This window comes from Serinus canaria, chromosome 14 (assembly GCF_022539315.1).
Source record: "Serinus canaria isolate serCan28SL12 chromosome 14, serCan2020, whole genome shotgun sequence".
NCBI lineage: Eukaryota > Metazoa > Chordata > Aves > Passeriformes > Fringillidae > Serinus > Serinus canaria.
The window spans coordinates 13,149,150-13,173,968 of record NC_066328.1 but is presented as its reverse complement, the minus strand read 5'-3'; the positions used below and the strand labels follow the sequence as shown (position 1 = coordinate 13,173,968).

The 24,819-nt window shown below is 45.3% G+C and overlaps 2 protein-coding genes across 11 annotated transcripts in view; both read left to right on the top strand.

Moving 5' to 3' along the window:
• The window catches only part of SMURF1 (SMAD specific E3 ubiquitin protein ligase 1), a 45,347-nt gene extending 33,768 nt beyond the window's left edge, over positions 1–11,579 (top strand). For 2 of the 4 annotated variants that reach the window (XM_030229692.2, XM_030229690.2), the window contains exons 12-18: positions 1,413–1,527; positions 2,472–2,650; positions 3,477–3,614; positions 3,977–4,097; positions 5,553–5,754; positions 6,580–6,655; positions 7,312–11,579. In XM_030229692.2, coding sequence (XP_030085552.1) covers positions 1,413–1,527; positions 2,472–2,650; positions 3,477–3,614; positions 3,977–4,097; positions 5,553–5,754; positions 6,580–6,655; positions 7,312–7,411 — 931 coding nt within the window. In that variant the 3' untranslated portion in view covers positions 7,412–11,579. Of the gene's footprint in view, positions 1–1,412; positions 1,528–2,471; positions 2,651–3,476; positions 3,615–3,976; positions 4,098–5,552; positions 5,755–6,570; positions 6,656–7,311 lie in introns of all 4 variants that reach the window. The other 2 variants (XM_030229691.2, XM_030229689.2) reach the window with 1 other exon arrangement.
• A 1,285-nt stretch (positions 11,580–12,864) lies between these two features.
• RNF216 (ring finger protein 216) overlaps positions 12,865–24,819 on the top strand; it is a 76,208-nt gene continuing 64,253 nt past the window's right edge. The window contains exons 1-3 of one of the 7 annotated variants that reach the window (XM_050979991.1): positions 12,865–12,979; positions 13,637–13,748; positions 19,209–19,302. The gene's annotated coding sequence lies outside the window, so the exon portion shown is untranslated. Of the gene's footprint in view, positions 13,017–13,636; positions 13,749–19,208; positions 19,303–24,819 lie in introns of all 7 variants that reach the window. The other 6 variants (XM_050979994.1, XM_050979990.1, XM_050979992.1 and 3 more) reach the window with 6 other exon arrangements.

Here is a 24,819-nt window from a genome sequence, read left to right as displayed (position 1 = left end):
TGCCCTGTGGTTGCTACCATCCCCTTTCAAGTCACCTGTTACTGTCATGTGTTAATTATTTGTGGTCTAGTTTACAGACAGTGGCTGTAGCTTCACTCTTTACATGGTGCATTGGAAAGTGGAAGCTTGTGACTTAACAGTTGTCCCACTGCAAGTTATGAAAGTGTGATCAGCTCAAATTGTGAGGTCTCTCAGGGAGTGTATAGACCCTGAAGTCAGATCCAGATCACAGGAACGGTTTTGTTAAACACTCCTCTCTGATTTCCCACAAATGGATTGCAGGAGGGTTCCTTTTTGTTATTTCTCAGCTGCATTCAGGAGAGTTCTCTGGTCTGTTGGAGCAGGAGTGGAGATGAACTAATCCTAAACAAAAGCTAAAATTTCAGCGAGGACTTGCCTCCCTCTTAAAAATTACAATAACTCCCTGTGGGTCACATCAGATCTGAAATTCAGGAGCTGATTTAACATCACTGGAAAAACGCTCACCTGGTGGCTCAGAGTTGTGTAAATTCACAGAGAAATTTCTCAAATTCACAGAATCTGCCCACTTAGGTGTCTTTCAGTGATCAATCCCTGGATAAAGGAAAGAAGCTGGAGCATTCTGAGCTGCCTTACCCGAGGCAGCCTTGGGTGTCTCCAGTGTTGACATCCTGTTACCCTGATGCCTTTCATAATTGCCCATTAGTTGCAACTGACTCTTCCAGATCAGTACAGCTCCACTTCTAAGCATTGCAATTGATAGTTCTCTCTGAATATTTTGGACCTGGGAAGGGTGTCCAAATTTAACAACACAGGAGTATTTCTCATGGTGACTTGGGAGGTCAGAAATAGCTTTAATTCTGCTCCTGTCCTTGTGTGTTACTGAGGTGAGGGAATTTACCCAACCCCTCCTTTTAATGCATTTGGTCTCTGTCCCTTCTAGCCTCTGCTGAAAGCAGTCACCAAGCTAGAAGAAGAACAGCTTTTCTAAAGATCCCCAGCAATTGAGATGGTTCTAATCAACAGATTTTTTTAAATATTTCTTTATACTGTACAGGTTGCAGGGAAGGAGATCTCATGGGCTCCAAATAGCTGAACTCTGTATAAAGGCAGGATTTTTTTGGAAGTGTGGCCTGTTCATACTCAATTAGTTGATGGCATTGTCTAACAGCTTGCTGTAGCTTCTTTAATTGATGTTAATCTCTTCAATGCTTCTAAACTAAACCAAGTCTGCCCTGAGTGGAGTAGAACATTGTGGGGTTTTAATCACACCCTTTTGGTCTCCAAATGGAGGGCAGCAAAAGAGGATCTAATTTTGAAATAAGCATTCCATGACTGATCAATCACAATAATTGTGTTGTCTAAAACTTAAGTGCAAGGTGTACTCTCCTAAATTTGTTGTTGGTTTTTTTTTTTTTGGTTTTTCTTGACAGAGAGTGGTTGTATTTACTGTGCCATGAAATGTTGAATCCCTACTATGGACTCTTCCAGTACTCCACAGATAATATTTACATGCTGCAAATCAATCCAGACTCTTCTATCAATCCTGTAAGTACTAATTTCTCAGCAATATTCCTACTTTAAGAGATGCCCTCTGCAGTTTTTTACAGCTGTTTTTTCACAGGAAGAGTATAAACTACAGGGTAAATTGGAATAAGAAGGTGTTAATGTCTTATATTTATACAGTAAGAAGCAGAGGGGTTTTGTTCAGAAATTAAAAGCATGACAGCCTTTGATAAATATCCAATTTCTCTGAGACTCCTCAGTACTGATTGGTTTGCACAGTGACTCTGAGAAGACAAAGCAGATGAAATTCATTTTCACTGTGAGCACAGCTGGTTGTGCACACAGCATTACATTCCCAGCAGTCACCCCATGACTTTCAGGGATGTATCCCTTGCTTGCCCTTTCTCCCTACCCTCCTGTGCTTGCTTTTTCTCTTACTGGAGGATTTGTATTGATGCAGACCCTAAATGGAGCAGCAGTTCTGTATTAGTAGAGGGAATTCTTCCTGACATGACATTTCCTGACATTTGCACTGGAAGATGAGGGAGGTAGATTGGAAGAATGTTAACCATAGGTCTTACACCTCAGCTTTCAAAAGTTAGTTTAAAAGGAACGTGAAAGAAATGAAGGAAACAAGTACACTGCTTCCTCAAGACTAGATACATTTGGATGGCTAAATAAAGAATAAACTAATTTGTTTAGAATCCTCATCTTCTTGGATTCTGGAGTTTTCACAGGGATTTTCTTTCTCCAAGTTTTTCCCTTTGAGAGGTCTAGAGACTTGAATCCAATTTATTAATCAGGTAATGCACAGAGACTTCTTCAAGGTTTTTAATCATTAAATGCTTTGGTTTTGGTTATGTTGTGAGGAAAAGTGGTGGTTGCTCTTGCCCAGAGGGCTGCAGGTAACTCACACAGAACAAACCACCAAGAGTGCCACAAGATGTCAGTGTCTTCCCAAGCCTGATTCTCCTCTCTCCCTGCAGGACCATTTGTCTTATTTCCATTTTGTTGGTCGGATAATGGGTCTGGCTGTGTTCCATGGACACTATATCAACGGGGGGTTCACAGTTCCCTTTTACAAGCAGCTGCTGGGGAAGCCCATCCAGCTCTCCGACCTGGAATCTGTTGACCCAGAATTACACAAAAGTTTAGTCTGGATCTTGTAAGTACTGAATTTAGCAATCATCTCACTGTAGAGAAAATGGGGTAGAGTTTTTTGGCAATTGTGAGATGCTTTAGACAAAGAGTTTGCAAAAATCTTTTTATAGTGGCTGTCTGCACAAAGTCATTAAACTGTTCTTAATATACCAAAGGTACTTGAGGGAAAGTTCTCATTGAAAACTCTCCTTGCAATAAAGTAGATACCAAATCATTAAAGGTGGCCTGGTTATGGTAGAATATCACTATCAAAATCCAAACTCAGAACAGAGGTCTGAGGGGAAGTACAGCCTTCTTCAAAAGAAAGCCAACTCTGATTAAAATGAAAATAAATGAAAGTAATTTGGGCTTCTGCATGCTTACAGAACAAATCCAGCATTCAGAGTAGCATTGGGACTCTTTAGAACTGCTTTGAATTATCTTAATTTCTTTTCCTAAAAGCTGTTTTGAATTTTGTATTTAAAGAAGGTATTGATGATGAAGTCCTCTGTGTGTGATCTCTTCTGTGCTTCAGATATGTGACAGCAGATGAGATTCTTGCTGGGTGTATATATATGTGTGTGTGTGTGTATTTCTGTATATAGGGTTTTATCCAGTATCCTGAGCTCTGTTAGAATTAGATGAATATCCCATATCTGATCAGGCACTTCAACATGCACTAAACCATACAGAAATTGGTGATGGTGACAATATTCCTCTAGTGTGTGAAATGCAGGTGGTAGCTAAGATTTAGCCCGAGGACTGCCTAGGTGTTCAAGTAACTGTCAGCATCACCACTGAGAGTTAGCAAAATGCCAAAAATGTTGAGTTTTCCCTCTGTGCATTGGCAGAGAGAACGATATCACACCAGTCCTGGACCACACGTTCTGTGTGGAGCACAACGCCTTCGGGAGGATTTTACAGCATGAACTCAAACCAAATGGCAGGAATATTCCAGTGACAGAAGAGAACAAGAAGGAATATGTCAGGTATTGCAAACAGAAATATGTCCTGCAAATGAAGTGGGAAGTGGGTAGTAAACAGAATTTTTGTATATAGTGAAACTGGGGAAGTAAGTATTTTGGGTGGGAGCTCCTGAGTCATAAATGACACAGATGTTTTCACTGGAAGACCTGGGGAGATGAAGTTCTGAATGGTATTTTGGTTTTTCCATTGATGGTGCAATTATTAGTTGTTGATGGGAAAAGGAATGCATAAACACTTCTTTCATAATACAAAATGTGTGTATTAAAACAAGGTCCTCTGTAAAATGAGCATTTTCCAAGTCTGCTGGGAAAATCCCAGTGCTGTCCAGCTCATCAGTCCTGGCTTCTTCCTTCCTCCCCCACAGGTTGTATGTGAACTGGCGGTTCATGAGAGGAATAGAGGCACAGTTCCTGGCTCTGCAGAAAGGTTTTAATGAACTTATTCCTCAACATCTCCTTAAGCCTTTTGACCAGAAAGAACTTGAGGTATGTTTTATACACATGGATTATTGTTCTGTAATTTGTTTGATCCACAGTCAAGCACTGATTTAAAAAACTAACATAAAACAAACAAACCACAAAACTTATTCCATTCTATGTACCAGAAAGCTGAGTATTTGTTTAACCAAACCCTCTTAGGTTTATTCTAGACATTCTTTGGGTTGATATTATTGAGAGGGCTACTTAAACAGGGAAAGACAAATACACCATGGTTTCTATCCAAGGACTAATGCTCAAGGCAGGTGGTCTGAGAAGGAGGAAACACTGCAGGTTTGAGGAATTGTTGGCAAGACCAGACATGTTATTTACCCCAGAACCTGTTTTGTCCAGTAACTTTTCATGCATGGCTGTTTCTGTTTGCACACAGGAATTGGTTTGCAGATGTAGAAGAGTTGAGCATATAGAAAAGAAATTAATTTGTTTTCCTATCAAATCCTGAGATGCAGAAAGCTACTTCTTAAAATAGTTCCTGTTACAGCAATTTATCCTCTGGTTTTGCTTCCTACAAAAAATAAGACAACCTATGGAATATTCATCATTTGTGGTTTAAAAAGCATTTTGTGCTAGTCAGTCATGCATTTCGGTTAATCCCACAAAGTTCTTGCATTCCATTTGCTTAAAAAGGTAGATTAAAAATCCATTAAATATTTCAATACTCTCCATGTCAGAACAGTCACAACTCCCCTAATGATGTGAGCAGGTGTAAGTGGGTGCTGTCTTGGTGGCACAAGGCAGCTGCTAAAGGGCAGCTCTCAGCAATGGGATCCTTACTGTGGAATATTATGGGAAATTTAAAATACCGCAGACGTTTTGTTTTCAGGGGTGAAGTTTGCTCTGTGTCATTTATTTGTTGTTGCCAGAGGAGGTGGTTAAATGCATGGCCAGCAGCAACTTCCTTTTTGTAGCCTGGTGTCATGTGGAAAAGAGATTGAAGTGATATGTCTGGTCTGTGTCAGAGATGGTCACAAATGGTGTCAAAAAACAGATGAAAAGTTTCACTCGTTTGTTGTAGAGCAACAAAGCAACTCAGATGTTCCCATAGGCTGAGCAGGATTCCATTGGCACCTCTAGGACAATCCTGCAGCAGGACAATGATGCTGTGCCACAGCCTTATTCCAAATCAGTGCTGTGCCCTCATAAAGACAGGCTGTACCTCCCAGGGAGCACAGATTTAATAAAGCAAATTTTGCATGGGCTGCTGACTCTTAGTTGCTTGAGAACATTCTAATGCTGATAAAGCACTGCTTGGGGTCAGTTTCACTGCAGTCAAACTGGAGAGATTTGCTGCCAGTTCTGTACTGGTTTGGAAGGCTACCTTGCCCCAAAAAGGTGGGTGAAGCACCTGAACAATGCCAGGCTTTATGATGTGGTTGGATGTGTTTTATAACTGCAAACCTGAAATTACTCTGGGCTTTAAAGCGCTTCCTAATCTTTTAACAGCTGATCATAGGAGGCCTGGATAAGATAGACCTGAATGACTGGAAGTCCAACACCCGCCTAAAGCACTGCATGGCTGACAGCAACATTGTCAAGTGGTTCTGGCAAGCAGTGGAAACGTTTGATGAGGAAAGAAGGGCAAGGCTGCTGCAGTTTGTGACGGGCTCAACGCGTGTCCCACTTCAAGGTTTCAAGGCTTTACAAGGTGACTGATGTGGAGGCTGAGTTAATCTGTGGTTGGAGAAAGGGATAAAAGGGGTGTGATACTTACAGGCCCCTTGTAAAATATCAGCATATTACTGGATAAGTCAAGCACTTGCAAACTTCAGAGCTTGAGAACTGTTTTACATTTGTCATCAGCTCAGCTGCTGCTGAACACTTTGGCTGTTGCTGATAGTGGTGGAAGCTGGTGAATCTGTTACTGTGCAGTGCTTTGACTGCTGTCAATTTTGGCTCGTCAGTCTCCTGCAGCTCTGTGCTCTGAGGTTCAAATCATTCCATGCAAATATGCACAGGGATATATGGCTGACTAAAGAACTTTTTCTTGTGAGAATTGTATTCCCCTCAGTGTTCAGCAACAAACCATTAGGCTTTAAAGGAAATTTCTGAAAATTGCAGATTTTTATCAAAAACGTGGCAGTGTCCTTGGCTGTTCTGATCTCCTGATCACATTCCATTTGTTGGCTGACAGTAAATAGATGTTCAAAATTAAAATACTAGCTCTATTTTACAAGGAAAACCTTCATGCACTTAAGTATTTTCATTTTTGATGGTGCAGCTTCATTAATAACAAATTTAGCAGCTTTTCAAAATACCAGCCTGTAAAATGATTGTCACAAACAGCCCTATCTCTTCTGCCATCCCTTCATCAGCTGCAAATATCTCTACAGATTTAGCCTAGGACATACTTAGGCTTGCAGCTGGAACTGTAATTTCCTCTCTTGCCTTTTTTATATGCTGCAAAATGTGTGTGTATGAATGATGCTTTGTTGAAGTGCATTAACTAGAATGTCTGTCTAAGGTTCTACAGGCGCTGCAGGACCCAGACTGTTTACCATCCATTTAATAGATGCAAACACAGACAACCTTCCAAAAGCTCACACTTGGTAAGATGGAAACATTCTGCTTCCTCTCCCTTTGTCTTGATTTAAAGGAGTCATCTCTGTCCTGGGCAGGGGTTAGGCATGTAGTACACATGGATGACTCCAAGAGTGCTCTGTTAGATATATCTATACTCTGCAGCCAGCAAAATAATTTGCCTTTCTTGAAGCTTGTTTTCTATACTATCTGTGGTTTTCATTTATTCCAGAGGTGATAATTCTGGGTAGTGAGACGTTTGTAAGTTTATTTCTTTATTTCTTTATTACAAAGGAGTGTTGTCAGATGTCGAGTGTTGGAAGCTCATGCTGTTGCTGCAGTATAGGCATAGCCTGAGCCCTTGCACGGAAATCTCACTCCATCAGAGGCAGGAAATGGTGTCAGCAGCAGCAGACTGTGTGCAGGCAGGGCAGGGAGTGGGTTTGCCTGATGTGTTGCTTTTTCTTTGCAAGTCTCCTGCATCTGCCCCTTCCTCCTCCTCATCCCAAACGCTGCCCTATTAAGCTGTGCATTCCTGCTGTAGAAATAGCTGTTTTTCATCTTGTCTCCTTTGGCCACTGAGACAGTTGAGAGTTTTTACAATTTCTATCTGTATGTAGCCTCTTTACATTTTTCCCCCAAGAAGCACTCCAGATCCATCAGTGTTTTGTTACTTTCCCTGCAGCTTTAACCGGATCGACATTCCGCCTTATGAGTCATACGAGAAGCTTTATGAGAAGCTGTTGACAGCCGTGGAAGAGACGTGTGGGTTTGCTGTGGAATGAAAAAGCAACCAAAGGAAACAGATGCTAGCTCATGGACCACCAAATCAAAAGCTAGAAGAAGCTTGCTGTGAACTTCCTGCTAAGCTGTCTGAAACATCTGAACTCTGACAACTTAGAGATGAGGCTGTTTCCCTTAGGTCGCTGGTGGATTTGGGGGGGAGGGTCGGGGCTTTTCTTGGTGGTTCCCAACTCTGTTTTCTCCCCTTTGTTACAATAACCCCTTCCCTCTTCTTCTATCCCCCCTGAAATGAAATGCAGCCAAATTCAGCATTTGGCTTTGGTTACACAGGATATTCTGCTAGATTTGTAACACATATTGTGATAGGGTCAGCGACCTGTGGGGCTTTTTTAATAGGAGAATCAAAGTGTATTTGAGAATGAGCTTAATTTGCTGAGGACTTGAAACTGGTAGGTGCACCTGGTTAGTCTGTCTTAAATCAAGGTTGAGCCTTTGTAGAATCCAGCAGGTGCAGAGTGTCTGACTGGCAGCAGAATTTGCATTGCACATTTTAAACATCTGTTTAAAAAGAAAACTTCTAGCAGAAAATACCTCCATATGAACACTTAACTGAAAGGGAAAGATATCCAAGTTCTGCCTTAGCAGGAAGCTCCCAGTGGAAGCTGTGGCTCACCTTAAGAAAAGTGAAGGAATCTGGGACAGCTTAAATGGTATTGTATGATTTCTGTTTGGTTGTCCTGGCTGAAATCTAATTGTTTTGCACGTGAAAACAATTCTTTCCTCCAGCAGAATTACTTTCCATCATTTGTTCATATGTAAGTACCTTGCAGAGAAGCCTTGTGAGGAGCAGACAGAGGATGAAAATCCATTCAATCCCAAAGCTGTGATTTCTGTGCCACTGTTTTACCCAAGATGTGTTTGTGTGATTTTAAATTCTAAGACTCACATGGAAATCACTAAAAGTCAAGTTAACAGAACAAACTCCTGCTTCAAATTTTTTGGCCTTGGGAAAGGTTTATTTGGAGATTGAGGTGAAAGGGGAGCTGTAAAGTGAATACATTCTAAATGTTACAGAAAGCTATTGGAACAATTTATGACTTCAGTTACATAGGGATGAAAGTTTCTCCAGAGAGCCATAAGGCTATTTTTTCCAATATCTGAAACTAATATTAAAAGGTTTGTTCTCTAACACAGGGGAAACAAAAGCAAATCCAATACCGGAATGTCTTGATTTGAAACACAGGTGTCTGCTAAGGAAGGGAGGAGCCTCCCTTGTAATGGAAGATGTAAACCCCTTCCCTCCAAATTATTATAATTTTGAAATTAAGGGGCTTTCAGGCAAAGATATGAGAAATAGGAATAATGGCTCTTTACTAGTATATATAACAAGGCAATAATACAGAAACACTGGCTTAAAGTGACAGAGTCAGGCTAGGACCTGACACCCTGTTGGTCAGGGTGGTAGTGGCAGCCCGAGTTAGTGGTGGCTGCAGTCTTGTTGAAGTGATAGATGTGGTTCTGGTGAAGCAATGATCCTCTAGAAGGGTCTGGTCTTTCTCTGAAGGTCTCCAGTGGTGGGAATGTAGCTCTTGTCCTCTGGGAATGCAGTAGGTAAGGGCTGCAGTGGTGTTCCAAATCTCAGATTCTATCCAGGTAGGAATGCTTGGTTCCTCCCCCTGGGTGGAGCATCTCACAGTGGGTGATGTGATTTTGTCAGTCATGCATTGAGGCTCGATGGCCCATTACCAGAAGATAATTCTCCCAGAGGGAGTTACCAGGGATGTGTCATGGAAGAGATAAAGAGCACTGCCCCACTTGGTTTTAACAGATTGTGATAGAATACATACTTTTGGTTACATCTTACATTGTAGCCTAAGACACTGAATCACTAACATTTTTCCAGTTGGCACACCAAGATGTGACAGTATTTTAACAAATAACATGGCTTCAGAGAGACCCAGTTATCTATCAAACATGTTTGAAATTAAGCAGGCTTGCTTGTATAGGATTTTTTTTTTCTTTGGCAAGCCTGATTTTTAGAGAGATTCATGACTGAACCACTTAACAGATGTTACATTAATGGAATAGTGCATTGAAATTCAGCTGTGGGTAAGAGACTGTCCTTAGGAAATGTCTACTGGAATACTTCTATTTTGTTTTTTTATTTAATTGCATTTGGTAATAGCTTTAAACTGTGATAGGACAGAAAGTAGACACTTGTCAAAACCTGGCATCTTTCTCTGTTTTGTTTGTTTGTGGTTTTCTTTTTGCCATTGACCATAATTCTTGTGATTTGTTGTCAGGGGGTGGCATCGGAGGTGTAAAATTGTACCATATTGTGAGATTTGCACAGGGTGGCTAAAGATGCTCATCCTGCAGGACTGTACAGGAGAGGCATGTTCAGCCCCCTGTTCTGTAAGGAACTTTTGGCACTTGGAGACCAGTTTCTGCAGTTCTGGTTGTTGGGATGTGCAGCAGTTGGCAGACAGCATCCCTGCAGTCCCAGGCTGAGTAGCAGAGTCCCCACAACCCTGGGTTTTCCATATTGCTTTGAATTCAAACCTGTTCATAGAGTGTGTTAAACCTTTCAGTACGTTTGAATGTGCAATAAACCAGTCAGATAGGAAAAATGCAAAATGGATTATTGCCCAAAAGCTTTGCATGCAGTCTCATGTGGATTTTTCACTAAAAGAAGTGTAAAAAAACCCCAAAACCCCAGATACTAAAGCCCACCCCTAGTAAAAATCCTGTCACACCTGCAGCACAGCTGGCTCAGTACAAACAAGTGAGGTGAAGGGAAAGGCCCCTGATTTGGAGATCTATAGGTCAAGTAGCTTTATGTCAACGACCCAGTTGACATAAGATAGTTCCTAATGTCTTTGCTAGGTCCGTGTTTTATTGAATGCACAAAATAAGAATAGGCAAGGATTGTTGTTTGGAAAAGTCCGTCTGTTTTTTGCTGTATTTAAAAGCCCTTGTCAAGGTACCTCCTCCGTGCTGACAGTAAGGAGAATAGGGCACTGTCTTTTGAATTATTTCAGTTCTCTTCAGCAGCTTCACCACCTCTCCCGTCGTGTTGTCTTTGCAATTTTGTGCCACTTCAGTGACGACAAAGACATTTTTTGTCTTGTTCTGTACGTGCATTTGAGGCAGGCCTTAAAGCTGGTTGGGTGGATGGAGGAACAGCAAGATGTGAGGCAGAATGGCTTTGGAGCCATGGGCTGTTCTTCCTGTGCCCTCTTCCAAGGCCAGGGAAGGACAAAATGCCAACAGGAGTTAGCACGGCTTGAGGCAGTGGCTCTCAGAGGTCTGGGATAACCTCAGCTGTCTGAATTTGTGTGTCCATTCCCACTCGGTCTGCCAGCACTTGAACTTGGTTGTTACTTCTCAAACTTGCCCAAAGAAAACCATCGAGTCCCGTGTTGGTGTTGCCATTCCACGTTCCAGCTGATACTCTTGGATGTGACCCGAAGGGAAGATGAGGCACAGCGTGTGTGTCATTGCTGTGCCAGGCAAACCCCTCTGCTGCAGCAGCCGTGCCCTGGTACTGCTCCTCAGCCTCTACTCTTCGCTCAGGGATGTAGGAAACCACCACTCTGCTCGTGTGTTCCAGCAGGAAGAAAGCAGACTGTTGGATAGATGGGTGTGAGTGTTCTCTTGGGCATTATGTTAGACAAGACCCTGCTCCAAAAAGGCTGCTCCAAGCTCCAGACGGTGCCATCAGCTCAGCAGTTTGTCCTCAGTTCAAGTCAAGGTGGTTGTAAAATCCAACAGATTTTGTAAATTACTGATCAGCCACCAGGCCCTCTGGAGCCAGAGCCCAGGTTCAGGGCCGTGTGGCACAGCAAATTCCCAGAAACACAGTATGGATCTGGTTTTAATCTGTTCATTTTTTTTGTTGTTGTTGTTATTGTTGTTGTTCCTCAACCACTTTATAATGTATTTTTTTTAATTTATTATTTTGTAATGTCATGTTTAAGTATTGCTGCTATCCTTGTTATTCTTCCCACTGTTTTTATTGCAGATTTATTTTGTGGAAGTTGTACACTAATGTTTCATTTTATGTCTAAATCAAAGTATTTAAGGAAATACTAGTTCTATTTAATGTGGTTATGGAACCAGCTGGAATAAACACTGATTGTATAGTAGGCTGGACCCAGGAGGTCATGTTCATTTTTGTTACATATGCAATAAACTCACAACTTTAAACTCTTGGTAGCTACGGTTTTGTTCGTTAAAATATTTGTGGGAATCACAGGAAAAGAGTGGACAAAGTATCGAAATGCAACGGATTTAACAGATCGATTAAGAACTGCCCAGATGAAAGTCCTCCTCTGCAGGGAGAATACTTTGTTTCTTTAATTCACTTTAATCTTTTTCCGTTCTTCTCTCATTATTTGTCCGGATACTTTTTCAGAACCTCAGTTCGCAGAAAGAAATTATCTCCCCTGAATGAAAGCTGGAGAAAGATTCGCTAATGTTGATGAATACTTGCTTTCCTGTTTGTTGTTTTTTTTTTTTTTCCTAATTACTGCTGCTTTGCAAGTGGAGAAGGACAGGAGCAAGTCCGAGGAGGGTGCTCAGTGTTGGTGTGTGCTGCAGCAGTGCCTTCTCTCCCTGAAGCTGAAAGATGGGCCATAATTTGGTTTAATAAATAAACAAAATAGAAGGGAGTACAAATAAAATGCTTTTTATTTTTGGAGTAATTTCACAGTATGAACAAATGCTGCAGCCCACCCATCATGTCAGCCAGCGGCAGGGACTGAACGATTTCATTACCTGGAGCAGGAAATCGTGTCAGTCCTTCAATGCTCTGTCACACACTGACACCGTTGGTTTTTTTTTAATAAATACTTTTTGTTAAGTTTTCCTGATTTCTGCTTTCCTTTTGTTGCTAAGAGAGAGGAGGATCCCTGTAACCTGCTCCAGTGGGTGGCGGGCTGTGCTGCAGAGGGGCTGCTCCACGACTTCTCTACGACGTAAACCTCTTGAAAACGCAATTAAAATGTTCCCATTTCTCTTAGGAACATGCGGAGCCTAGCGAATCGGCTGTCTCCTTTTCCGGCAGCTCCGCAAGTCACGTCAATCCCTCAAGTTCCATTTTCTCCTCTTCCTGCAGGACATCCCCGGCTACAAACGCGGTGTCCAGGAGGAGTTCCCTGCCACTCGCTTGGCCTCCAGGAACATGCAAAGCTTCGGGGGATGGGGGGGAGTCCCGTGCAGGTGTCCCGGAACCCCTTCCCCATTGCTGAGCACCCCAAAAAGTTCAGTTCTGACCCCCCTCCCCATTGCTGAGCCCCCCAAAAAGTTCAGTTCTGCCCCCCGGGCCCCGCCCCTCACACACGTGCGGCCCTGGCCACGCCCCCTCCCCCCGGGAACACCGCCCGCCCGGCAGGGGGCGTGGCGCGGCGCTGGCCGGCCGCCCCCCTCTCTCTCTATGGTAGGTTCGCCGGGCCGGGCCCGCTCGCGCCGCCCGTCCCCGCGCGCCGCTCTGTCTCTCCCTCGCTGTGTCTCTATGGTGCGGGGCGGCGCGGTCACGTGGCGCGGGCCGGGCGGAAGCGGCGGGAGCGGCGGTTAAATGAAGCGGGGCCGGAGGGGCGGCGGGGCCGGTGAGTGCCGGGGTGACCCCTCTGTCCCGCAGAGCCGGTGAGTGCCGGGGCAGCCCTTCCGCCCGACGGACAGAGGGGCCGCCCCGGGACGTCCCTGGGCCTCGCCGGACCCCTCGCTGCGGGGTCGGGCGCTGCTCCCGGCTGGGGCCTGTCCTCAGGGACGGGTCGTTCTCTCCCCCCGTCCTCTCAGGGCCCGGTGTCCGTTCCGACCGTTTCTCTTCCCCCTCCTCCCTTCAGGGCCGGTCGTTCCCCCCCAGCGCTTCCCTTCAGGGACTGGTCCCCCGCGTCGTCGTCCCCGTGTTTGTCCTCCCGTCCCCCTCCTCGTTCATTTAGGGCCGAGTCCTTCCTCCTCGCTCTCCCTCAGGACCGGGGACACCCCCTCCCCCTCCAGCTCCCCTCAGGACTGGGTCCTTTCCCTCCGCCCTCCATCCCCTCAGGGCCGGTCCCTTCTCCCCCTTCCCGGGGCCAGGGGGTCCTTTTACCGCCCCTGTGTCCCCCCGCAGCCCCTAGGGACACCCGGGGACAGGCGCTGCTCCCGGGGGCTCCTTACGGCTGTGCCGGTCCCCCGGGCCGGGGGTTTGGAGTGGGGGATAACCCGGCGCCGGAGCGGGTGGGCAGAGGAGGATAAAAGATATTTCTCTTCTGACCCCTGTTCAGTGTGGGAGCAGTCGGTGCTGTTGGGACATCTCGACATTTCAGGTATCTGCTGTGGGAGCTGCTGCAGGAGAGAAACCCCAAACACAGCTGTCCTCGGAGCTGAGGGATCAGTGTAAGAGATACTCCTCTTCCTCCTCTTCTTTCCCTTCTCTATTGATCTAAGTGCCGTGCTCTACCACGGCTGGCTGGTAGAGCACTTCCAGGCTGTGCTCTACCAGCCAGCCGTGGTAGAGCACAGCCTGGAAGTGTTAATGTACACTGCGTTTATGTAATGAGTTTTTCTGCCCCTGGAGCTGACCTTGTTCCCCCAGAGGCAGGTTGGGATCCCACCCAAGTTTTCTGAGGCTGAAGAGCTGTGGGGAACTCAGGCATGTGTGTGGAGGAGTGTGAGCTTGCCCGGGGCAGTGCTTTGGGGTGGGTAAAATGTAGATTGGCTTAAGGAGCCATCCCATGGATCCCCGGCTTTGCAGCTGTGCTGGCTGGAGCCCTGGGTGGATAACGGCTGATTGCACCTGCCAGCCCAGCCCAGGGAGTTTTTCCTTTCATCTCACCTATGCTTTATGACCTGGAGTGTTGTCTTTGAGTGTCCTCTAATACCTTACTTTAGAATCTTACTGACAGATGCTTATAACAGTTTTCATACAAATAAGTTTAGTTGTTGATGTTTCTGTTCAGTTTCTTGTGGTTTGATCACTGTCCTGAGACCTATGGTGCTTTGAAAGAGAAGAGCTGATATTGCTGCTGTGCACTTTTGTTTCCATAAATCAGACATGGTGCTGAGGGACTAAAGCTCCATGTCCATGTGCTTTTCAGGGTATTCCCTCTTGTGTTTCTTTCCCTATGGAGCAGCATTACTTCAGGCAGCAGTTCTAGAGGGTGCCTTAGTGGCCGAGAGGCACAGCCAGTCCCTGAGACCTATGGGCAGATCTCTGCTTCTCTATTCTGTCTCTGTTGAGGTTGATTCCTCTTTCTTAGCAATTTCTGCTCTCCCACCTGATGCACTTTAGAGCTCTTGCAAGTTTGCAGTGGTAGCAGTGGAGGGAGAGGCAGGTGTCCCCCATCAGGCATTTAGACTGGCCTTTGCATGCTCAGCTAACATGGCCTCTCCTGCTTTTAGAGAGGATGGCATGAGGGTTTTTCCTCCAGCAACCTGTTTGGAAGGTGAGGCAGGAAATCTGAGACCCATCATTCTGCAGATCCAAATCTTGAGCAGCTTCTGGTACATCCCTGAACAGGTACAGGGCCTGTGCAGCTCTAAACATGTGTTAGATCCCACTTTCTTCAGGACTAGGAGGGTTCCAGGCACAGCTTTTAATTCCAGAACTCTGGGATTTACAGCTTTAATATGTGCTTTTAATTTCTAGGATGAATGCCGTGCAAAAATTCCACTGCCTTACTTCAGGCTTTCTGCAATTGTAAACACGTTAATAGATTTCATGTGCTGGGTGTCTTGGTGGTGTGACTGGATGTTAATAAACAGTCATCTCGACAGGAGTTTGTGCCTGGAACACCAAGACTTGGGAAGGGACTCAGACAGATTTCCTGAAGATCTGTAGACATTCAGCCTGCTTGGAGGTGCTGCATTGTGGTAACAGGCTTTGGTCCATCTCTTTTTCTTGCTTCCTAGGATGTTTTCCTTCTGGTTGGCCTGGCTGCAGGCAGTCAGGGCAGGAGCAGCAGTTCCTAGAAGAACACTTGGGGCAGGTGTTACTGGTGATAAGGTACAGTCTGGATTCCAGCAGGGTGCTGGCAGCCTGTTCCTGGCCTGGAGTTCCAGGAGCTGCCTCGGAAATCCAAATTCCGGGGTAGACCAGTGCTTTGTCTGCCTGAGAATGCAGTGGGCGTTCCTGCTGCTGGCAAGGCTTGTGCTTCGAAATTGGACACAAATCACTGAAAAGTCCTGTGGCAAGAATAGGTGGGGCAAACACACAGTTCCAGCACAGCTGGAGAGAGACAGGAAGCGTATCCCAGGGGCCAGGAGCTGATTAGCAACCTGGAGTAGCACAAACCCAAGTGCAAGAGATGTGGAGCCCTTCGGGTGTTGTTTAGTGCCTGCTGGAAGAAGCTCCTATTCATTAATTTGGAATGGGTGTCTTATTTTTATTTATATCTTTCTAAAGCCATTGTGAGTGGTTGACTGTGTCTGAGCGCCAGCAGTGCTGGGTGTTGGGGCTTACCACTGGCTGCATTCTTTCTGGGACAGTCAGAACTGCACCACTAATTCCTCTCATTAAAAGTTTGGAGTTGTTTTTTTGGTTTTTTGTTTTTTTGCAGATGGATTTGATCCGGAGATATTTTAAGACTCCCTTTAAATTATTGAATGTGGACATCATTGTAACTGCTTAAAGATGAGGCATTAATAGTCTCCAAAGCCTGTGTGTGCACTGAAGTGATGGTGGGGTTTCAAGCTGCTTCGTGTAACTGGGATTACTCTCAGTAGGACCAATCCCAGTGGGACAGGTGCCTTTTTAAATACAGCAGAAGGTGTGAAACACACAGCTGCCTGGGGACAGCAGCTGTCTCCCAGGAGATAAGGTCATTTGTGTACAGGCTGGGAGCTCCTGTGTTTGAAATGGAGCTGAATAATGGGCTGGCCAACATTATTCCAGAGTAGTTTTGTTTTTAAGGAGGTTACTGGAAGTGGGAGATGTGGGAAATTGGGGAGGGGCAGGGAAAAGAGGAAAAGAGGGGGGAAAAAGCTACTTAGCAGTGTCCTGGTGGCTCGAGTAAGTTATCCTTGTCAAAGCACTTAGATGAGAGATAATAAGGAGTGTCTCACTGAGCTGGGATAATCTCTTTCTCACCAGCCTTCATGTCACTTTTATAGAATTTCAAGTTTATTTTGGACTATCTTGGGAGTGATGTTTTTCCTCTGGGTCAGTGCTTAAGGGCTTGCAGTGGTTTTAAATTCATAACAATCCTTGAGAAAGCTTAATTCCTGAGGATGGGAAATGATATTCCTTCTGAATGGCACCTCTTTCCTAATTACCAGCCCTGCTGTGGTTCCCTGCCTGTGTTCATGAGGGGAACTGTCAGTGCCTGATTAAGTGGAAAAAGCATTGGGCTTTAGGGAAGGATTTCACCGTGGGGCAGCTGCTACCCCGAGCCACACCGTCACCTCGCAGTGTTCCTGACCCAGGTCAGCAGGAATTTAAATTAAAGATGTGGCTTCCTCTCTGGCTTTAGGGTGCCCCACTCCTGTGCTGATGCTGGTGGTGCCCAGCTGCTCCCAGGTTGAGTTTTGGAGGCTGTGGTTGCCCCTTGTAATGAGAAGTGAAGTTGATGAGCTGAAATAAAACTGGGAGTGTTTGTGGGTGGCAGGGTGACCTGAAATGTTTTCAGTTGGCCTTGGAGGCCAAGTGTGGTGTTGCTCCGTCAGCCTGCTCTCCCCTGCAAGGAGGCCAAGCTCCTGTTTGCATTATTCAGAGAAACATTTGGATGGGATCTGTAGCAGCATCACGTGATGCTGCTCTGCAGTACAAGGTGGTCGGGTTCTGCACTAACTGGAATCTCTTTTTGAGTGAATATAAGAATGAAAAATGGCCTCAAGTAATATGTTTTGTCCAGAGTACTCCTTGCACAAGGCTTCTGTACTGCTTTATCCAGATTGACATGCTCTTACCAAGCTGTGGGCACTGCTCCTGTTATTCCTTGGAGGAAAGCAGGCAGGGTTGGCTTTTTGCAGCCCTTGCAAAAGCAGAGCGAGGAACAGATTTATACTTCCACTTCCAAATCCCATCCCAAAGACATGATGTGTTTTCGTGTGATGGAAGGAAAACCTCTCCCTGATGCTTCTTGCAGATCATTTTTGCTTGAAGGCCAGTTTTGGAAGGAGCACTAGCCCATGTACCCCTGGCAAGTACAAGCTCTGTTGGGCAAACACATTTCAGGGGCTTGGCAGAGGGAAGGGACAGCAGTGCTGACAAGCTGCCTGCAGCACAGCCACAATGCTGCTGAGGACTTTCCTCCTCTCCCTGCTCTGCTGTCATGTGCTGAAATGCAATTTGAGGGAGATGACAGCAGCAGCATAATGGGGAGGCAGGAAAAGCAGCTCTTTTTTTCCTTTCAGGAAACCAGCAGGGTAGGGCATTTAATGCCTCCTGTGCTGCTGGGATTTCCAGCTACGGATGAGCAAGACCTGGGAGCAGTAGCTTGCCTAATGTAAATAGTTCCTTGTAGATTGTTAAAGCAGAATCCTTTTGTAGTGGAGCTTCATTGTGTATCAACTGGGAGGTGCCCCTGGATCTGCCAGGACTAGCACAGATCAGCTCACAAGGGCTGGCAGCGCCTCTGCCTTGGACACAGTGTCTGGAGAGTGCTCCTCACTCAATGTGTTTGTGTTTATTTAGCAATTTGTGGCTGTTTTTACTGATCCTCCAGCCCAGGTAGTTAAATAATCTGTCTGACAGTGCAACACCCAGGAAGAGAATTTCTGTTCTGCTGTGAGAACTGACCCGGTGTTGGACACGAGTGTGTTGACCAAGGGTGGGCACAGGATTCACTGCCTGAAACGATCTGTCCTTAGCAACTGTTCCTGAGTGCAGCCTGTGTAACCCCCTGGCTGTGGCCTGTGGTGGTTTTTGTAGTCCTGTGTCTGTGAAATGTTGGTTTGCCTTGGGATTAATGGGTGGTACAGTCTTGTTAATCTACAGGACTGTGAACCTGGGGAGTTAACATGCAGCTCTTCTTTTGCTCGCTTTTTAGCTCATCATTCATTCATTTGTGAACTTTAGTAGTCTCAGAAGGGATTCATGCTGGATGTGGAGCATCTTTAAATCCAGCCACCATCTAATTTCACTGTTTTCTGTTCTGATATAGTGGTGCTTTCCTCAAATACAGCCTCTTTGCTTTTCTGCTATTTTAACATACTCAAACTCCACAGTGGCCACTGCCACGTGACGTGGATGAAGTCAGGCTGGACAACTGTCATGAGCCTGGAAGGCTGCCCTGGGTTTTTACTGCTGAGAGCTTGCTGGGCTGGAATTGGCTGCAAGGCTACACGTGGCTGTAAACAAAACTAAACCCAGTTTTACAAAGGCTGTTGCTGGCTGTCTGGAAACTCTTTTGACAAGTGGTCTTCTGTGGTGCTGGAGCAGTAAGGAGATAGTTGCAGTTCTTCTGTGACAATGCTCCTTCTGCAGCAGTTGATGGGTGCAAGAGGCAGCTTATTTTTTACTCTTTCCAGCAGAAATTGGCGCAGAGCATGGATTTGTTGCTCAGGTGTTGGCACCTGTCTTACAAGGTTTCTGTTGGTATTTTACTCTGAGTAGGTAAGGCCATTTAAGACTTATCACTGTGAGCTTGGCCTGTTGCCCCAGTCTGGCTCTAAACTGGCTTTTGTGTATATTTAAACCCTTAATTGATTGTGTAAAAGCATCTTTCAAAGTGCCTGACCTTGCAGTAGGAGCACATGTAATTTGAGAGGTGGGGATAGGCTGTGGCTGTATCAGCTTAAGCTGCAGTTTAAGATCTTCCCCCTTCTTGCAGTTTATTTTACCACCTTAATTCTGTTCTCCCAATTCCACCATGTGTGGTGGGTATCTGATCTGAATCCTACAAATATGTTTTCCAGGACATTTCCTTTCAAAGCTGTAAGAAATGCTGGAGGAGCTCAGTGTGAAGGGAGGAAACAAGCTGTGGTATGGGAACATGACTATCCTTTACAGGTATTGAAGTGAACCCCTTCTGAACATGAAGCCACAGCTTCTGGCTGCTGACCTTTGGAGCTCTGGCAAGTGCAGATGCTTAATGTGGCCCTAAAAAAGGGCATGGCTGTTGTAACCAGAATATGTAACCTGTGAAGTCATTCTTTTTGGAAGTCACTCACTCTGGGATGTTTGACACCTGGAAGGGTTGGTGGCAGGCTTTTAAGTCAATAGTTCTGAAAGTGCTGTGCAGATTGACAGAGACCTTCTTTTTGCCAAGGTGGGCTGCTGCAGTAAATCAGGTTTTTTTTCCCTGTGAGCCACCTCAAGGTCAAGTCTCGGCTTTTGTGTTGTCAGCAGCTTTGAGAATGAGGTGAGGTGTGCTGTGCTTGAAAGCAAAGTTTTTTGTGATAAGTTCAGGTCACATTTAAAATAAAATATAAAAATACCCCCTTCCACATTTTTTATTGGTAGTGCATTATGCTTGTAATTTTTTTTTTTGAGCACAGCTTCCCAAGTGCAGCTTAGGTGGTTTCCTGAGTGGGTCTGATGGGCAGCTGCTCAGCATCCAGGATGCCGGCAGAGCCTATCAGTTCCTTGTGGTTTTCAGGTCCTCTGGCTGCCACTAGAACTGAACCTGACTGTGCTTTCCAGCCCTTTTGGTTTTGGTCTACTTAGCCCTCACTGCTGCTTTTCACAGCAGTTTGCTGGTTGTGTGCAGCCTGGTCCTCCCTGCTCTCAGTGGCCCTGCAGTCAGGGCTGTGAGCTGAGCAGGCTGCTGGTTGCTCATCAGTATGAATGTCAGTGCCACTGCCTGTCCCAGCAATCTTAAATCCTTTATTTCTGTTTCCTCTCCAGTGAAAACAGTGCTAGGATGGGAACCTGAATGCTCCTGAAGACATTCATCCAGCTTGTTAAATAACTACTTAAAAGGTTGCACTTGGATTTCTTTGTTCTCTTAAGCTCTTTAAAGTGGCATTCAGGATGCCTTGAAAAAGAAAAGAAAAAAGGTAGGAAAACTACTGAGGATTTGGAGAGGAAATGCTCTGTCCTTTCTCCTGGAGGGATCTGTGAAGTACAAGTAAGAGAGGAGCACTCTGCTATATATCCTGGGGCTCACAGGGCATTTCTCCTGCTCTTTTCCATGTGGCTGCTGGGTTTATGGAGAAGAGAAGGCAGCTGCAATTAATGCTGTGTGGAGCTGTGGCAGATATGTGCAGCACCTGGGGGTTTGTGGAGTCCAGCTCTTTAAACCCACAGTGACTGAATCTTGGTGCTGATCAAAGCAGTCCCTGGCTGTGAGTTCAAGGAAAGGAAACTGGAAGTAAAACTCACTCTAGAAGCAGCAGAACTGCAAATCACGTGGTTTCACATGCTCTTCCATTCATCCCCACCCTTACAGCACAAAATCAGAGCAAATAAATTCTTCTAAATGATGGTTTGGGAGATAGGCTGTGAGCAGAGCAAGGCTGGGTTTGTGTGCAGGTCTGTAGCCAAGTGCTGGCTGCTGGTGTCTGAATTGTTGCATCAATGTGAAATACCCAGCTGGCACCTGTGTTTGTGATGTGGGAGGGAGGTTTTGGATTCAGGGGATTACAATGGATGATCTTGCACATGCCAGGAGTCTGAGGCAGGCAGAGTACTGCCCTTTACAGGAACTAACTCCAGGAATGCCTCCTTCTCCCTCAAAACCTTGATTTTTCACTTCACTCTTAAAATGAGCTGCTCGAGGTAAAGGCATTAACTCTCCTTTACAGTTAGAATTTATCAATTTAACTCTTTTTTCAGGACTCAACTAGGGGGAGGGAGAATGACAGATTCAAAGATTTCTACCTCTTGTGCAGAGAGTGGGTTTTTACATGCATCAGAATGAGGAGCCTCATGCTGCTCAGGGTGATATGGAGCTCTGTTTTTGCCAGAGGGACTGGTGAGGGTTGTGGGAAGGTACTGAAGTATCCACAAGTTGACCTTGATGCCAATAACCAGGGAATAGCTCAAAGGAATGGGAAACTTTCATTTGTGTTGCCCAGTTTTGGAAAATGAATGCAGCTATTTCAAAACAGACTTATATTTTAGGGAGTTGCTCACAGAGCAGGTGTTTTGCTAGGGAAATGCAAATATTTTGCAGGTTTGGGAAGGAAAACTGGTGCCAATGTATGTGGCCAGCTGTTAGTGAATTAGGTAAAACTGGGTACATTTCCTTCCTCTTGTACTTTGTGTTTCAGATAAAAATGGTGATTGGGTACTTCAAACAATTATGATTAATAATTATGATACTGTGACCTTGATGAAATGAACTGCAAGTAAGGTTGATGAGAAGTCTTGTGATGTACAGACAGCCAAGATGTTTCCTGTAAGTCCTGAATGGGCTTAGAAAATGGGGAAAAATCTAGTTGGGGATTTTAAGCCAAGCAATCCCTAAATATCTGCTCTCTTGGTTGCCCCTGAGTAAGCAATTTTCATTAGCCTGGAGCTGTGACACAGATGTAGCCTGTCCTGTGTTAATCTGTAGCCTCTCTTTTTGGAGCATCTCCCGATGTGCTCTTGGTCACACTCTTGGCTCTGCAGTGGTGAGCCTGGGAGGAGAGGCATCACTCCCTTCAGTGTTTTTCTCCTTGGGTAAGAGAGGGTGAGGAACAGGGAACTTTTGGGAATTAACTGGGAGCTGTGAATCCTGCCACATTCGTTCCTCATTTCCATCTTCATTCTTGACCTGTCCTGGAGCTGCTGGAGCCAGTTAGAGGCTGGTGTGGTTTTGGAAATAGTGGCTGCTCTGCTGGGATACTGAACTGTGTGTGTTGGGTGTCTTATCTGTCAGGAGGAGGTGAGCATTCAGGTTTCATTTACTTGCCACAAAATACTTATTGTATTATATAATATGTTTTGGTGTGGTTAAACCAGTTCTGTGGCTTTCTGCCCTGGAAATTTTACCTGGCTCTTTTTATTGTTCATTTCAGTTTCTGTTCCTTGATTTTTCTCACATCTCAGGAATCCTGTCTTCCCCTTCTCAGAGTGTATGTGTTTAAAATCCTGTGGTAAACCAAGCCAGCTGCTAATGTGGGAAACACTTGGGGAATACTTTAGAACTCACCAGCCAGTTGTTATTAAATGATCTTCAGGTTTGTTGTTTCTCTTCAGCACATGCTACAGGTCCATAAATTGATGGCAGAGCTGTGTGGATGCTCTTGTCCTAAGTCTACCCCTGGTCTGTGCTCCTGAGAGGAGCTTTTGGCCAATACCTGTAGCAGATTGTGCTGCTGAAACCAGCTGGTCTTCCCTGTGAACCACTGCCCACACACTTCTGCCTTCAGAGGCCAGGGTAAGGCTTCTGGGCTGAAATCAATGCTTTTTCCACATTCCCCAGGCTTGGAACTGAGCAAACCTGCTGGCAGAGGCCCTGCTGCAGCCCCATGTGTTGACCTCTGGCTCTGTCCCTTTGCAGGGTGTGAGGCAGTGGCAGTAGCTGCCCTGTGCATAGCAAATAGGATTTGTTTGTGCCCAGCAGTTCTTGTTGGGCTTATGATCAGGGGATTTCAAATTTTCAGTTAGGATGATGCTGCTTAACACCATCAACCACTGCTAAACTCTCCCTGCTTTTGCTCAGTGCCTGTTACAAGGAGCAGCCCCCAGCAAATGGTGAACCCTTTGAAATGTTTTGGTGAAATGCTTGACAGTAAGTCAGGCTGGTTTATTTCCCTTCTGTTGTGCTTTCTTTTATTTTTTTATTTTTAAAGACTGAATTTTTAGCTTTTCATTTTGGTGGTTGTCACAAGCCCTGCATTATTTAAGTAGCTTGTTTTAGCAGCTTGAAATAAGCCAGAAATTCACCTTGCTCGCAGGCTACCAGCAGACACGTTTACTGCCCGCAGGCACAAAGTAGGAGTTGATGCTCTTCTGTCAGTGTAGGTGAGCAACAGTGATGTTCTGTGAGGGGGAGAGGCTAAAACAGTGATTTGATGTTGCTGACATCTCTTTCAAGTTGCTCTTTTTTTTTTTTTCCTTCCCCCCTGTTCGTTTGGGATCTCAGTTCCTACCTCCCCTGCTTTCTGTCTAGTCCTGTTGCCTTGAGCTGCAGCCAGACAAGAGCACTTTGAGCCTAGTCCCATCTTGGGTATGTGGGAGTTCAAGATTTCAAATGCTGTAAGTGGGGGGGAAAATACATTACACTGTGTTGAGAAGGGGGGCTCTCCCCTTGACTGTCAGTTTAAATTCCAGCACCATCTGAAGATGCTCATCACAGCACAAATGTGGGGTGGAGGGAGCAGATTTGAGTTCTGCTCCAGTTACTGTGGTCCAGAAACGCCTTCATATACCCGGAGATTAAATATATGCACAGCACCAATGGGGGCTATTTTTAGGTTAAGCTAAAAATATGTCATGTGGTGTTTAAAAGGATTTTGAATGGGTTTTGGAAATCCTTGTGTAAGCATTCTGTGTGCTCCTGAGACCTGCTTCACCTCATAGCAGCTGATCCCTTACCTCATAGTAGTGGTTGGAAGCAGTGGTTTTGTGGATGATATTTTTGCATGTTTGAGGAGCTTGTCCAGAAAGTCCCTGTGACCTCAGCTGTCAGTCTGAGGTCTTGTCACTTCAGAGAACTGTTAAACCCAAGTCCCTGGTGGGCTCTGCTTTTCCCAGTAGCTGTTCTCTTAATGTGTTCTCTGAATTCACTTTAGGAAGAAATATAATGGGGAGGATTTTATTGTCTGCACAGTGAAACAGCTGGGGTGTGCTGTGTCAGAGGGTGCTGGGGCACTGAACAGGCTCCCCAGGGAATGGTCCCAGCCCCAAGGCTGCCTGAGCTCCAGGAGGGTTTGGACAACTCTCTCAGGCATAGGGTGGAATTGTTGGGGTGTCTGTGCAGGGCCAGGAGCTGGGCTCTGATCCTTGTGGGTCCCTTCCAACTCAGGATATTCTGTGACTGAGTTATGGTGTAATACAGAGGTGAAATTGGGTGGGACCACGTCTTCAGTGTGGTGGGTCCTCCCTGCACAGTCACTGGGTGTCTCAGAAGTCACAATTAGAATTTTGTGTCACCTGGATACTGCTTTAGGGATTCAAGTCCCAAATCCATATTGATGTGCTGTGGTGCAGGTGGGAGCCTTTTAAGAAAAGAAGAAAAATGAAAAAGTTTGGAAAGTGTTTCCCTGACTGCTTTGCTGTAAAAACAATTCAAGTTTCCTGTCCTTGACTGTACTGCAGGAAAGCTGATGGGCATGTTAGAGCCTGCTTATAGGTAGCCTTATTCTTTGCCTATAAATAAGCTCTGAAATCACTGAGGTGGTGTGGAATAGCTTCTTTCCATCTGTCTTCCTTGCTTTTTTATTATTGTTTATGTAGGGCAAGACCCCAGGGTGGCTTTGATCTTGTTGCTTCGCATTCTTGGCGGCCTGGTGCTATAAACATGAATAAACTTCTTATTCATGCCACTAGATGGAACTGGCCCATGCTTATGGATGTTTGTTTAAACTTCAGCTCTGTATTGAGTATTGACAAAATGAATTGCTAGCTCTTGGTGGAAGCTTGGCTTTTACCCTC